The 14,291-nt window shown below is 45.1% G+C and overlaps 1 protein-coding gene across 1 annotated transcript in view; it reads left to right on the top strand.

The window, feature by feature from the left end:
* The window catches only part of LOC8024715 (protein VAC14 homolog), a 90,784-nt gene that overhangs the window by 55,440 nt on the left and 21,053 nt on the right, over positions 1–14,291 (top strand). The window contains 3 exon segments of the mRNA XM_029984440.4: positions 604–872; positions 10,750–10,815; positions 12,185–12,411. Coding sequence (XP_029840300.2) covers positions 604–872; positions 10,750–10,815; positions 12,185–12,411 — 562 coding nt within the window.

The following is a 14,291-nucleotide window of genomic DNA, read 5'->3' as shown; positions in this document are numbered from 1 at the left end:
GGGGCGATGTCTGCTAGTCCTAGTAATGGCTCTCTCACTTTGCCTACAGCTTTCAGAAATACATTGGTACTTCAGGAACGAGGACTTGACCTTCGAGAAGGGGGAAAGAAAATATAGTGTCTCGCAGATACACTGCGAGACACTATTGGTACGAACACAACACAGGCGCATTTTTGCATTCACTCCGAAGGTTATTGGCAGGCATCAAATTTCACCACTTAGGTTAGCGCCCCAAATGCGCTCTTTGCACCAGACTAGTTCTGGTTTTGTCAACAGCTCCGACTCTAAGAGAAAAACGGAAAAAAACCAGCAGTCACCCGCTTCTGCTAAGAGTCGTGCAGTGTACATTGTTTTTTTGTCAATGTTACAATACCAGATGCGCTTCAACAAACCAGGGAATCGTGGCCTATATGTTGTCTGCCTCCCATCCCGCCGTCGAAGAGCAGACGACTGTGGGGCAGGAGCTTCGTTGCGTTCATCACGGGCGTAATCACTCGCCCTCCCGTTTGTGGAGGGACGCGCTTTGGTAGGCTAGCCGTCTATGTCACCGCGACACCTTGGTCGTTGCGCTCACCCAAAACAGTTTCCAAACTTGCCGCACAGACATCCGCGAGACGGCCAGGGCAGTCAACCAGCGGCTGATGCAGCTGGTGACGCAAGAGGACGACCGGCCGGAGAGTCCGACCGACGAGAGCAAGGTTGACGAGGGTGTGCCGCACCCCGCCCCCAAGAAGGGAGCCCACAACCCGGCAGAGCTCGACCTCACCCCGCTGGTGAACGTGCTCACCAAGCAGCTGCAGCACGTGTCAATGCAGACCCGCATCGCGGTGCTGCGCTGGTTCTTCCACCTCTACATCAAGATCCCCAACAAGGTCAGTGTTTTGGAATTTGATGTTGCTTGGGAGTTTTTTTGAGGGGACTCGCTTGTTTTCCGGGGACGGCAGTTGGTTGTTGAGATTCATTAAAGGGATTCTGAACAGAAAGGGATACTTACCGTATTTACTTGGCATAATAAACACACTTTTTTTTCCGAAAAATTGACACATATTTGGGGAGGGAGTGTTCATTACAAGGGGTAAAATTTTTGCATTTACACACTTCGTGCAAATGTCATATTAGGTGCCAATATGACACGGCAAGGTACTGTGGCACGTATCCAGGGATGAAGGCGCACCCACGGCTGGTCGAGGGCGCGCCGCAATGGCCATGCTTTATAAGTTGCAAACCTTTTTAGGGTGCTTTTGGGGTGCCTTTTGTGGAAGGAAAAGCGCCTTACGAAGCTCATTCAGCATGAAAAGCAACACGACCAAGCAACACCACCGTTTTTAGGCAATATATATTGCTAGTATCCTATTGCTGTATCCGGGGGGTACGCTCAGGTATAATCCGTGACTATGCGTGTAAGAACTCGTACGAAGTCCAACGGAAGTCCAACTGCCGACCCCCAAAGCCCGCTCGTGCGGATCACGTTTAGCTCATGGAGAGGCTACCAGACACACTCAGCCTACAGCGCAGCGTGCGCCTCGCTGCGCCGTTCTGTTGCGGATTAAATAAACACATTTACCTGGAGTATATGAAATTAGGCCTAACCACTTTCACGATTTCACTGTCCGAAAGCAAACCACAGACGATGGCTTGTTTGTTGACATCAATGGATACGATAGGCGAAGAATGTTCGAAGCTCGGCAAATCCTCCACCCAAGTTGCGTCAAGTGTGCGCGACACTCGGTTTCACGGTTGATCACTTCCGTAACTACCACAACTACGCACTTGCGGCCATTATGAGGGCAGCCTGGCTTGGCTTGACTTGGCCTGAGTGTTTGGCTGCAAAAGAAAACTGGCTTGGTGTCTTGCTAAATTGGACGCAATTCGAGACTCGCGAAAATTGGAGGTGCATAAATTATGGGAGGGGGAAAAAAAAAGTCAAAATATTGATGCTCGTTGGGGGTGCGTTTATTATGCAAGTAAATACACCAACTCATGTTTACAAACAAACCGGAGCGCCCCTAGCAGATGCCACCGGCACCACGCATGCGCGATGAAGTATGGGCAAGAAGCTCGCTGTCGCCCATAAACAAACCATTGAGATGCGACGTCGGCGTCGGTGTGAGTCCCCCTGCCCTTTTTCGCGTTCGAATTGTTGATTCTACGTCTTCCTGGGCAATGTCTGAGTACTTTAATGTGACATGTGGCGATTCATTCCGTGTGGACGCCGCAGAATGTACGCTAAAGCCTGATTCACATGATGAGATCTCGCTCGCAATTTTCAGTCGCAACGTCGCTCGGGCTGCAAAAGCATGAACCGTAGCTAAGATGGTAGACGTCGATACTGAAAATCGCAAGCAGAATCGAACAAAGTGAATCAGGCATAACAAGTCAGTGATGGCCACTGTTAAAAATGATCAACATCTCCTTGTATCTACTGTTTACATCGAGCCTGCTTACTAACCTTTAAACTTAAGTCTCTTGAGGCCTGCACTTACTTCTTATTGCAAGTACCGGGCCAGCATTTGGTCTACAGGCCGGTGTCGTCTAAAAGAGCAGACAACAAGCAGAAACGCTTGAAAGAACGGACGATAGTTTGAACGATCACGCGGCCGTTTGAACTTGAAGATGCACTGCACGTAGTCCGCAGGTGGTCCGTACAACTTGTCGGTTTTCCGGCGTTCATGTTGGAACAAAACAAATAAATCTGATGACCATAAGTATCCGTGAATTCAACCCAAAGTGCTTCCCGCCCAAGCAATCGTGGTCCGACGGCGTCCACTTTTTCCTTTTCACAACACATATCCACGTTCTCGGACGAACCGAGCACATGAAAACTGACCTTCAAACCTTTTTCGACTCTTTTGGTACAGCCCCAGTCACGGCTTTTCATGAGAGGGCAGGTTTTTGTCTGCTTCCAAAACAACGCAGAAATACACGTCTCACATGGGGACTTCTGCCCACAGCACCAGACGGGAAGTGCACCTGATGTGCCACCATCGCACCATGACGTAACAGAGATGAGTCCGTGTATACGGTAACCGAAATTTGTATTTTGCAAAATAAGAGCGCAGAAGCATTGAACGGTGGATGCTATGAGCTCCAAAACATCACTCGTATATCGACATCTTAAACGGATGGCTGTACTTTTGGAAAAGAAGAGCGCGATTGGGTGAGGGTTTTGACGTCATGATCCCCCTGTAAAACTTGAGAATGAGAAGAAGCGGCCTTGCTTCTTTCCCCTTCGCCCCGGTTCACCAGCTTGACGGGACGTAGCGAGGAAAAGAAAGAGTGAGAATTGTGACGCGACTTGTCTCGTTAGCCTCGTCGGCCGGGTTCAGTCGCGCACTTCTTTTCCGAAAATATGGTGTTTTGTTAGAGATACTGCTGTATGAGTGAAGATTTTTGGTTTTGCAGCATCCCGCCTATCCGTCCAGCCTTGTTTTGTGAGTTCAAAATTTGGATTCAGTATCCCTTTAAGGCAAATCTGGAATCTGGGTTTTTCAGAGCTTCCTCGGTGTTCCCCGATCTCCCGGACTGCCTTTAAGTAAAGTGTTCTCCAAGTTTAAAGACTGCGGCATGTTTTTGAAAAGATATGAGCAATATGAACCTCCCATTATGAGGGGGTCTCAGGCTTCTGTTTTATTCCATCAGTGCGAGGGGATCCTCAGCTATGGCTAAAAAGAAGCATTCCTTGAAGGCTAACCCGTGCATTAATCAAGATATTTTTCGATTCTGGACAGCATAGAAAATATACTTGCAAAATGTTTTTCTTTTTTTGGAAGTGAAGTGATAGAAGCACTCTGGTTAAGGGGGGACACTACCCAGAAAAAACAATTTCTGCAAAAAAATTTTCATTTTGAAAAATGTCATATTTACATCCACCAACATCTAGAGGGTATTCCCAGAAAGTTTCATTAGTTTACACTGCATAGTTAATTTTTTATAAATTATTTTCGGTCCACCAACGCTAAAAAAAAGGTAGAGGTTGGAGCACTTCCAATGCATTTTTCTCCATTCCACTTTCTGGCATAAATTTCACTTTAGGAAAACTATCGTTTTGTTATTATATAACTTGGATTCATTTTTATGAGTTTTTCTGGGATGAAATTTTAAGGAGAAGATAACTATGAGCTTGTATTTTTTATTTTTGTCATTTTTCATGCTCAAAAACAAAAATTTTGGACAAAGGGTGGAAATCTAAAAAACTGTATTTGTGTTTATGTGGCTTTTCTTTCATGAAAGATGGTATAACATAGAAATATAGCTCCATAGTTACCTGCTCTGAACTGTCCTAATGCAATATAACACACGAAAATGACAAATATATAAGTAATGTCAAAACGATAGTTTTCCTACGCAGGCACGCCCACTTTCATCTTTGAACGTTTGCAGTTTTTTTTGTACTTCACCCAGGTTACCAAAATTTGGCAGAAATGTTTTCAGCATCAACAGAAACAAGCCCTGTAAATATAATTGAAATCAGACAAGTGGTTCAAAAATTTACTTTTTTGGGTAGTGTCCCCCCTTAAAATGATATTGTTCCTTGAAGAACTGAGGATGTGCCGGGTCTTGACCCTACCATGTTAAAGTTGTTTATGTAGACTACATGCAGCACCACAGTCTGCCATTTTGCAGTGAAATTGGGAGCTATTCTGAGGAGAGGGTCAGGGTACCGACTGTTTCATGCTTTTTAAATTTACTTTTTGAACACAGCAATTAGGTGCCCATTTCCGGCTTGAGCGGTGTCGGCGCAGCTGCGCGTTTCATTATGGGACGTTTCCCATAATGATGTCACGTGTGACGTCACGAGGGTCACGAGTGACGTCACTCGTGATGTCACCACGCATTGCATTATGGGTAAATTTACCCGCTAAATTTGGTGGAAGCATATCCCCTCTAAATTTAGCAGAAAACTTCCCTGCTATATATAGCGGGAAAAATTGCCCGCTAAATTCAGTGGAAAAAATTCCCCGCTAAATTCATCGGGGAAATTCACCTAAATTTAGCGGGGAATTTTTTTCACTATATTTAGCAGGGAATTTTTTCCACTATATTTAGCAGGGAATTTTTTCTGCTAAATATAGTGGGATTTTTATCAGCTAAATATAGTGAATAAAATTCCCCACAAAATTTAGTGCCAAAAATTTCCCGCAAAATGTAGCGGAAAAAAGTCCCCACTAAATTCAGCAGGAAAATTTCTCCGCTAAATTTTGTGTAAAACGAACCTGTTCTGATGGTTTTTGGTGCAACAGTATGCTGCACCAAAGACCATCAGAACAGGTTCGTTGAGTGTGCCGATGAAGTGGTGTACTCATTTCCCCTTTCGTGCGGGAAAGTGTACATAGGTCAGACCGGAAGATGCCTTAATGATAGGCTCCGGGAACACAACACCAACAGCTCCAGAGCCAACTCCGGGCATCTAGGCATACACTGCCGGGATTGTGGGTGCGACGTTCACCTGCCATCCTGTACAATTTTAGGTAGGAACAGAAACCAATTAACTCGAGAAATCATTGAAGCAGAACATATCGCCAGGAACTATAACAACTGTATTTGTACACCATCTTTACACCTGACAGAAAAAGAGAAAACATTTTTAGGCATCTAGGAGATCGGTGCGCGTGATTTGGGAAATTCGGTGGGTGCTAGAGGTTGAAGAAGACAAAGTTATATAAAAAGAGTTGTCAGTCAGCGCGGTTTGTTTGAATTTTGCTTTATTTTTCGTGTGTAAGGTGTGAGCGTTGTTTGCTATAGTGCGCTGTGGTGTGTGTAATCATGTGCAACCAACTCGCCCAAGCTGCTACGTTAACAAAAAAAGTTGGCTTTATATAGTTTTAGCGAGAGACACTGCTTGTTTAGAAGCGATCTCTTAATCGACCGAGGACCAAACATGTTCTGCACATACGGCTATCCTTCCTATTATGCATAAAGCACTTGCTTACATGTAGGAAGGCAAAAGCATTCATACATACAGCATATTCCTACAAGCAGCGCACCACGTCTTTCTATCTCACACTGCGCTCTGGCGGCGACATCACGCTCCCCCACTGCGCAGGTGCAACAAACCCTGCCGGCCTCACAAGGGCTTTTGTGACAAAGCACCTGCGTTGCTATGGTTTTCTTTGTTTTATTTCTGATGGGCCTGCTTTGACCTTGAGCGCACCGGCGAGCGTCCGTAATGAGACAAACTAAGGGAGCAGCAGAACGACATCATGCTTTTGCATTCACAACTCATAAGAAGTGAGTTGAGTGGACACCTCACTGGAGTGAGGTGTCCTCGGAATTTTCCCTCTTCTTTGCAGCCGCCGCCATCTGGATCCTTCCGTTTTTCACCCTGCAGTTTTGTGATAGTGAAAAACCGTACGCTGGTTGGGGTGTACAGCGCCAGTGAATGCACAAAAATGGTCACGTGATTTTTTTGTGCCTTGTAGCCTAATATAAGGTTACATAACCAACAAGATCTCTGTTGAATATTAACCATGTTGAATTAACCTGAGACTGGGGTAGAGAAGAAACAACAAAATGTAGAAGGGACAGAAAATAGACGTCTCAAAACTCACCCTCTCCACATCATGTCCCTTCTATGTTTTGATGTATCTTTTCTACCCCAGTCTCAGGTTAATTCAACATGGTTAAGATATCTGTGATTATTTTTCTGATACTGGAGTGAGGAATGCATTTGTATTATTTTAAGCCCGCTTAGATGAAATAAAGGCAAGTCTCTAATCTGCTGATTTTTCTGACAACTCTGTTATTCGGACGCTTTTTTCGGTCCCTGCGAAGTCCGAAAAATCGGTCGCCGACTGTTTACAAAATATGCCATATTTCAATAGTGAGACAAACTGAAAATTGCAGTGTTCTAGTTAAAAAAGAACTCACCAAATTTTCCTACATAATTTCAACCATTGTGATGTACATCCCATTCAGTGAAGCAGTTTGTGGGTGTGGTAAAACATGGTTAAATGCAGCAGGTACTGCAGAAAACATTTGCCTTGTGCTTAATTTCGCATTCCTCGTAACACATCTTGCAGCTCCACTCCTTTATTTTTGGGGGAGGCTCAAGATGCAGTTGTTCAGTATGTATAGTGCTCATCACTTGTACATTGGGCCGGTCTTTCCATTGCAGATATTATACATCTTGATCCCATAGCCAACGGACGTCGCCTCTTTTTGTCTTCTTTTTCCATCTGAAATCCTTCGACTCAGTTCAAAATCCCCCACAAACTTGTGTAAACACCATATTCCCAACGCGGAGTGCTATCTCCTCCTCTCCTTGGCAGCAACATTTGTAAATGGTACAACGCCATCTCGTAGGAAAAAAAAAACTATATAGAAACTCAAAGTAGAGTATGTAATCCAACTACAAGATGTATTGACATTGACAACAAGCACAAATTGCCCAGACCTGCACAAGAGACCAGCAGAGAACATGAAAAACAAAACATGCCTTACCAACGCGCAGTCGTCAATCTCCCCCAGGCCCATTTTGATGAATCGTCGCTGTCAGAACTAAAATATGCTGGTCTGACATCATCTTCCTACTCGCTCGTGCTAGTGTTATTAGCAGAATGGACAGCAGATGCGCTCGAATCGCAAGACTTCAAACACTTTTGAGGAGGCACGCTGCGTGAAGTGCGCTCTTCCTCAACTGTGCATTTGGTTATGATAAATTGCCATCTTGTGGGAAAAATAAAAGCTCTGCAGAAACTGAAACCAGAGTGCCTAATCTAACCACCAGATGCTTTGTAAACAAGCACAAAAACTCCGGACTTTCACACGAGACCAGCAAAGAACATGAAAACCAGGGTTTGGCAGAAATACTCAAAGATGTATTTGGAAATACAAATACTGGGATACATTAAAATAGTAGCTGAAATACTGATACTGAAATATATCTGTAAAAGTGTATCGCGATACGTATCGGAAATACATTTTAAATAGAGACAAAAAGTACTATTTGGAAATACAAATACAGGAATACATTTTAGGGAGGGCAGAAATACAAATACAGAAATACTGATACTGCAATATATTTTTTTCAAATTTGTTTGAGACGCCAAACGAGATGAAGCTTGAAGTGGAAGTTTTTTATTCTGAAATTAATTTCCCATAGGCTTGGCACTTTGCCTTGAAGGTAGTGATTTCGGACGACGAGTAGTCTTCAGTGGGCTCAAAAAAACGTTCGATCAAGGACTGACCGGGGTCCCTTCCCTGACATCCTGTCTGTCTGACGAGGGATGCGAAAAGAATTAGACCTGTATATAAATTCTATGTCATCCTAAATTCCATCAAAATGTCACCATTCCCCTGTCCAATAAGGACGCCCTTGTCAACATTTATCACATGACGTCACAGTGGAATGAACTGGTATTCTTTGTCTGTAGGTGTGGCCTTAAACATGAAACTTTACCGCGCTGTTGTATGGAAGGACAATACGTGCTTTCGTTGTAGGTTACCTTGTTGAACATCATGCAGGCAGAGTCATTTGGAATTTTCGAGAACAGTGGACCACCTGAAGCATCTTGGAGCATGTCTTCTGTTACGGTTGATAAAACGATACGGTGGCATCCCTGTTGTGAAGGTCCTTCCAACCGAACCTCTGCCACCGACGGACGGATTGCAGTCCTCAAATTTCGTCTTGCATACTCCAGATAGCGACCTCGTGGATTGCGACCTGACATTGCCGGCACAGGTGCGAGCTCTCCGATAAACAGCGCGCTCGAGACGAGTCGCAGGTGTACGAAATCTGGGTCGGCACGGCGAGGCCGCGACTGACCTCCGTCCTGGGTGTCGGATCACCAGAGCAGCGGGTCACGTTCACGTCGGCTGATGACGTACCCTTGCGCCGTGCAATATTATGGGCGCAGCCGGAGACGCATTCGAATATGTGTTGAACTTCAGTGCTTGAGTCATCCTACTATTTCAAGTCAACCACCGCCAGGCTCGTGCTGGAATGGACTGTGAATTAGCTTTGCCGGCTGGGTGAACTGTGTACGCTAAGGCGAGCGAGACGATTAGCAGCGGGCTTTGGATGCCAGCAAACAAAGACTCAAGAAACCCCTACCTAAGGACCTGCGGCAGAAGATGCTCTGACTCCACTCCTGGCACGCTACCTGGTTCGAGTCCCCGACTATGCAACACTTCTCAGAAGAGAAAAGAGGACGCATAGAAAAACAGGTGTGAGAATCGGAAGGAATTTCGGTCAGCATGGTAACAATGCCCCAGCATCTCGTTGACCCTAATGTCCTCAGAAGTAAAAAAAAAAAATCTTTCAAATTCATATTTTTTTTTTTGCGGGGGGGGGGGGGGTATTTCTCAAGAAATGTAACGAAATACATTTCACCCTGATTGTATCGCGATACAAAGAAACATTCAAAATGTATTTCGATACAGGAATACAGATACTGGTGAAAAAAAGGTATCGCGATACAGAAATACTGATACAGAATGTATTTCTGAAATACTATCGCGATACATTTGTATCGCGATACTGCCCAACCCTGATGAAAACCAAGACCAAACCAGAACAAGCCTCCTCACTGACGTGCAGTTTTTAATGTTCCTGAATTATTTGACAAAAAATTGCCGTCGGAAATAAATTCTTATGATGCGACATCATTTGTGCTAGTGTCGGCAACAAAGTCGACCGCAGATGCTCTTCCTTGGCTGCGCGTTTGTTCTAAAAAAATTGTTATCTCGTGGGGGACAAAAAAAGAAGCTACCTATATGTGGAAACTTAAATTAGTGTGTCTATTCTAACCACCAGATGCTGTAAATGGTCCAGAAATACATCAGAGGCTTTACAGCATGGCTTGCAAATCATTGATCATGTGTGATGGCTTTAGCTAGGCATAGTACAAAAGCAGGTACAGTAAAGCCTCGTTATAACAAAGTTGAAGGAGCGGTCGTAATTATTTCGTTATAACCATTAGTTTGTTATAGCCAATGTCCATTTCTTCCCACTATTAGCAAGCAAGGGGAATTATGATTGCTTTGTTATATCCATTAGTTTGTTATATCCCGTTTTGTTATAACGAGGTTTTACTGTAACACTGGGCCTGGACCCAGTGTTATCTGGGCCCTTGGCTCTCAATATAAAGATATTGTCACGAATGACAATGGATGAGTTGATGATAACTGAAGAAACTAAACGTTTAATGGGGCACACTTGTGCCAAAAACAAAAGTAAACAAAAGATAACAGTAGAGCGTCGATGGCGGCGTAACAGCAGGATCGTATGCTGAAGCGATACTGACTCCGCCTTGCCACGCGGAGCCCCTTTCGTACATGCATGGGCTTCTGGAACATTCGGCGTAGAAGGTTCAGTGCATAGACCATTCTAACCTCGAATCAGCAAGACTGTTCTCGAACTACAGCATCAACAAAAATGTGTAGACGCAACCAGGAATTGAACCCTGGGCTTCTGCGTGGAAGGCAAGCGCGATAACCATTGGGCCACTTGCACGCTGCCTACTTGGTCAGCTGCACTTATAGCAATATGTATTCCCTGAGATGAAAAACTTTGAGAACTCCTGCCATAATGTTTGCAGGAGTTCCTTAGTACTTTGGCACACTTCAGTTCAATGGATTACACACAGTGTACTAATTTTTTTTTTCATTGAAGCACCACTTGTTTGTTAGTGGAGATGCTAATTTTTTAGGTGTTCAAGTTGGAAAGAGTATATAAGTGCATTCACGTTTGCGGGTACCACACAGAATCACCGTAGGTCGGAAGTTATTTAATCCTGTGTCCTTTTGCAGATATTTCGCCACGTGGATGAAATCTTCCCAATGTTGCTCCAGACCTTGTCCGACCCTTCAGACGAGGTGAGCAGTTTCAGTTGGGCATACAACACGCACACACCTGACGGCTCGTTGGCTCTTTGAGAGGACTGCACAAATTAGTTTCTTAACGTATTGTGTCGTTATTTACTACAGAGGGGCTCATCCAAGCCGCTTCGCTGGCTTAGATGAGTGCACGGTGTAAGATGCATAAAGATGTGGACACCGCGCGCATCGTAGCTACGACATAAAGTCCTCTCCTCGTCTTGGCTGCAAACAGCGGCACCAGATGGCTTTTTGATAAGTGGCTGGGCCCAGTTTTTCATGCTTCTCTATGGGAGACACTACTTGTCTTTAAATATCAGCCTGTTCAGACCTCTACCTCGGACTACAGAACGAGAGGTCCAGGCATCAATTGCTGGCTAGGGACAAAGCGTTTTTTGGGCGTGGAGGGAACCTGTGTGACACTTTTTTGTAATGTCCTAGAACAGGGGTTCTCAAACTGGGTTCCGGGGAACACAGGAGTTCCACGAGCTGGTCTCATGGGTTCCGCGAGCACCCAAATTGCAACCCCCCCCCCCCCCCCCCCCTGCCGCAGACTGCACGGCAGAACCATGCAAAGCGCCTTCATCTCACTTTGTACTGCCATCGTGATTGATATGGTGGGGATATATGGAAAGCAACACAAGCAAAATTGCCTACAATTGTGCATCTGTTGCTTCTCGGTCGGCAAATATGGAAGGGGGAGGGGAGGGTGGGGAGGGTTCCGCGGCAGTTTTTGAGGCTTCCTGGGGTTCTGCGAGACCAAAAAGTTTGAGAACCCCTGTCCTAGAGGATTAAAGCAACCCATAAACAGATTTTGCATTAAAGAAAAAGGTAGTACAGGGGGCCTAACAAGAAATAGCTGCTTATTGAAGGAATCGGGCATATATGTTTTCTTTTGTTCACAAAGTTCTGGGACCCGCGTCTCCGTCCAATCTTATTTTTTCTTTTCACAGTGACTGTTGTCAGCCCGCAAATGTTCGGAGGTAGGCATTGCTTCATATTGTTTTATGTATGCAGTCCTCAAGTCAAGAAAACATTTGAATGGAATTCCGTATTCACAGCCTTGTTGAAAAGTAAAACAACTCGGGTAGCTTGCAGAAGCATGCAAAACTAGGCAAATTAGTACTTATTCATTATAAAACGGAACATACATAAAACGGGCCAAGAAAGGCCCACACAAATTGTTTACGAAATGTAAAAGCAAACATTAATTTTTGCATGAGCACTCGTCTGTTACAGGTGTCTTTCTTCGGTCCTGTGTTTTGTGCACTTTGTTTCATAATTAGTCAGGTAGTCTGCATCGTTCTTGTGGTGAAACATAGCGAAGCAATCGGAAAACACGATGTCAATACGAAACATTCGGAAACAGGTGGTGCTGCTCGACCTAGAAGTGCTGGCTGAGATTTCGTCCTCGACGGCTGGCTGCAAGTCTGGCGAGGGGGCTGTAAATGCGGGCGACGTCGGCGCGGGTGCAGCGGCCGCCGCAATGACGGCGAGCGGCATGAACAGCTACTTCGGCCGGTTCATGCTGTCCCTGCTGGAGATGTTCAGCTCGGATGGGCAGCTTCTGGAGGACCGGGGCTCCTTCATCATCAGGTGAGTGTTCGCAGCACGTGCTCGGAACTAGCTGCCGTTTATCTTCTGTCCAGAACAAATGTCACAATTGGGAACAAAGCACTATTATGTAGGTTCGGCTTGCATTCAACTCACTCGGGATAGTGGTTCATGGCAGACGGTAAATGGAAGCCAAGTTTGCACTTGCGCAGTTGACGACTACGAAGAGAATGGCGTTTCGTAAATGCCGCATATAGAATGGTGAACGACATTTAACCTGTGGCTTTCTTGTCTTCGTCAGCTTAGTACAGTAATCGCTCGTTATAACGAAATTGCTTTTATTGAATTATCGCTTTGATAGAAGTTTAACGTGTTCACGACCAAAATACATGCATTTGCAACCGGATGATTAGAAGTGTATCCGCGGTTGACCTTGCTTATTAGGAAGGCAGAGGTGCAGAGAGCTTGCAAACCTACACACAGGCGTGCGAAAACCCTCACATTCCGTTCTTCTTTTCCACCTAGGTAAAGTGAACTAGAGGAGGGGTAGTGAGCTCAGCGAGTGCTGGCGGCTGCTGCACTTCGTGTTGACAGCTCGAGAGGGCGCTGCGAACGCATGGGCTGAATGAAGCAAGTGGCCTGGGTGGCTCGCATTGCATTTGCTGCGCGACTAAGTACTACTTTTTGTTGAAGCTTTTTGGCTCGTAATGTTTGCCGTTTTAGGTCCTAACCCCATAAAGGAAATACGCGAGACAAATTTGATGCAATTCGACTGGCCGTGTTCGCTTTGCGCAGGGTACGAAGCAGAAATACATGACATGGAAGGCGAAAACCGCCAGACCAATTTCCGGGGCGGCATTTCGAGACCCGAGTGTTTTTGCCTTTAGCATATTTTATGGCAGGTGGGCCTGCCAAGAGTCTGTCACTAGAAACAGGGTGAAGCTATTAAACGAACAAAAAGTTCTTCGCTCACGTGTATGAATGGGAAGTTGTAATATTGAGACAGGATAGTGTTGATGTTTCCTAGACATATAAACAATCGCTGCTCAAGCCTCAAGAATAACATGCAATAGTTTCAACAGGGCATACCTTTTATCCCTAGTATTGAAACTGTGCAAAGCTACTCCCAAGGTTTAATCTCCTTTATTGATTCACCATTGTATGTCTCGTTAAGCACGCACAGCCAGTTTCAAAGAAACCTGTTGGGTAAATACTGCTGGACAAAAAGAACTTGTGTAACAGCAAACAACCTCTTATTTATACATGAATACACTTTTTATTTGTTAAACTCAGCAAAAACACAATTTCTGCATTTTTATCACACTCTAGGAGCACTGTAGGGCGAGTTCAGAGCAATGCTAGCTACGAGCAGCGACTGATCTTTGTGTGCATCTTCTTTTTTCTATGCGGCTCTCGCGACTGGTTCAGACCTTTTACATAAAAGTGAAGCCTTGTTAAGACATAAAACTTCATCAGTGCTGTCATCAACTGAAGAAGTTCGGCATTCTTTCGCTTTCTCGGGGGCCTTGGCTGCAATGCTTTCTTTGATAGGTAGCTCAGTGCGTTTGGAAGCAACGTCGGCACGGCGCCTGGCAAGTGCTCTGGCTTTCCAGCGGGAATGCGGCACCTTGTCTCCATTTAAAATGTGAACAAAGTCTCGCGTCATAAATGATGGCTCAAGATGAAGCTCACACATCGAACACGTTTCGGTCAGGAGCTTATTCTTGCGATACAAGTTCTGTTCAAAAAACCTTTTTTTTGTTCTTCCTCCTTGGGTACTGACAACAGCGACGGCTGCTCACCTTTCCACCAGTGACAGCCTGTCTGGCACCCCGGAGCGAAGCAGTGTCGTTGTCAACGTCGATTTGGCACGACAGTTTATTGGCCATAAACGACAGCAGACCTGGGTAACACGGGGTAAA

This window comes from Ixodes scapularis, unplaced genomic scaffold (assembly GCF_016920785.2).
Source record: "Ixodes scapularis isolate PalLabHiFi unplaced genomic scaffold, ASM1692078v2 PGA_scaffold0__279_contigs__length_252992795, whole genome shotgun sequence".
Classification (NCBI taxonomy): domain Eukaryota; kingdom Metazoa; phylum Arthropoda; class Arachnida; order Ixodida; family Ixodidae; genus Ixodes; species Ixodes scapularis.
Note: the sequence above shows the minus strand (reverse complement) of the source record. Positions and strands in the feature narration are given on the sequence as shown.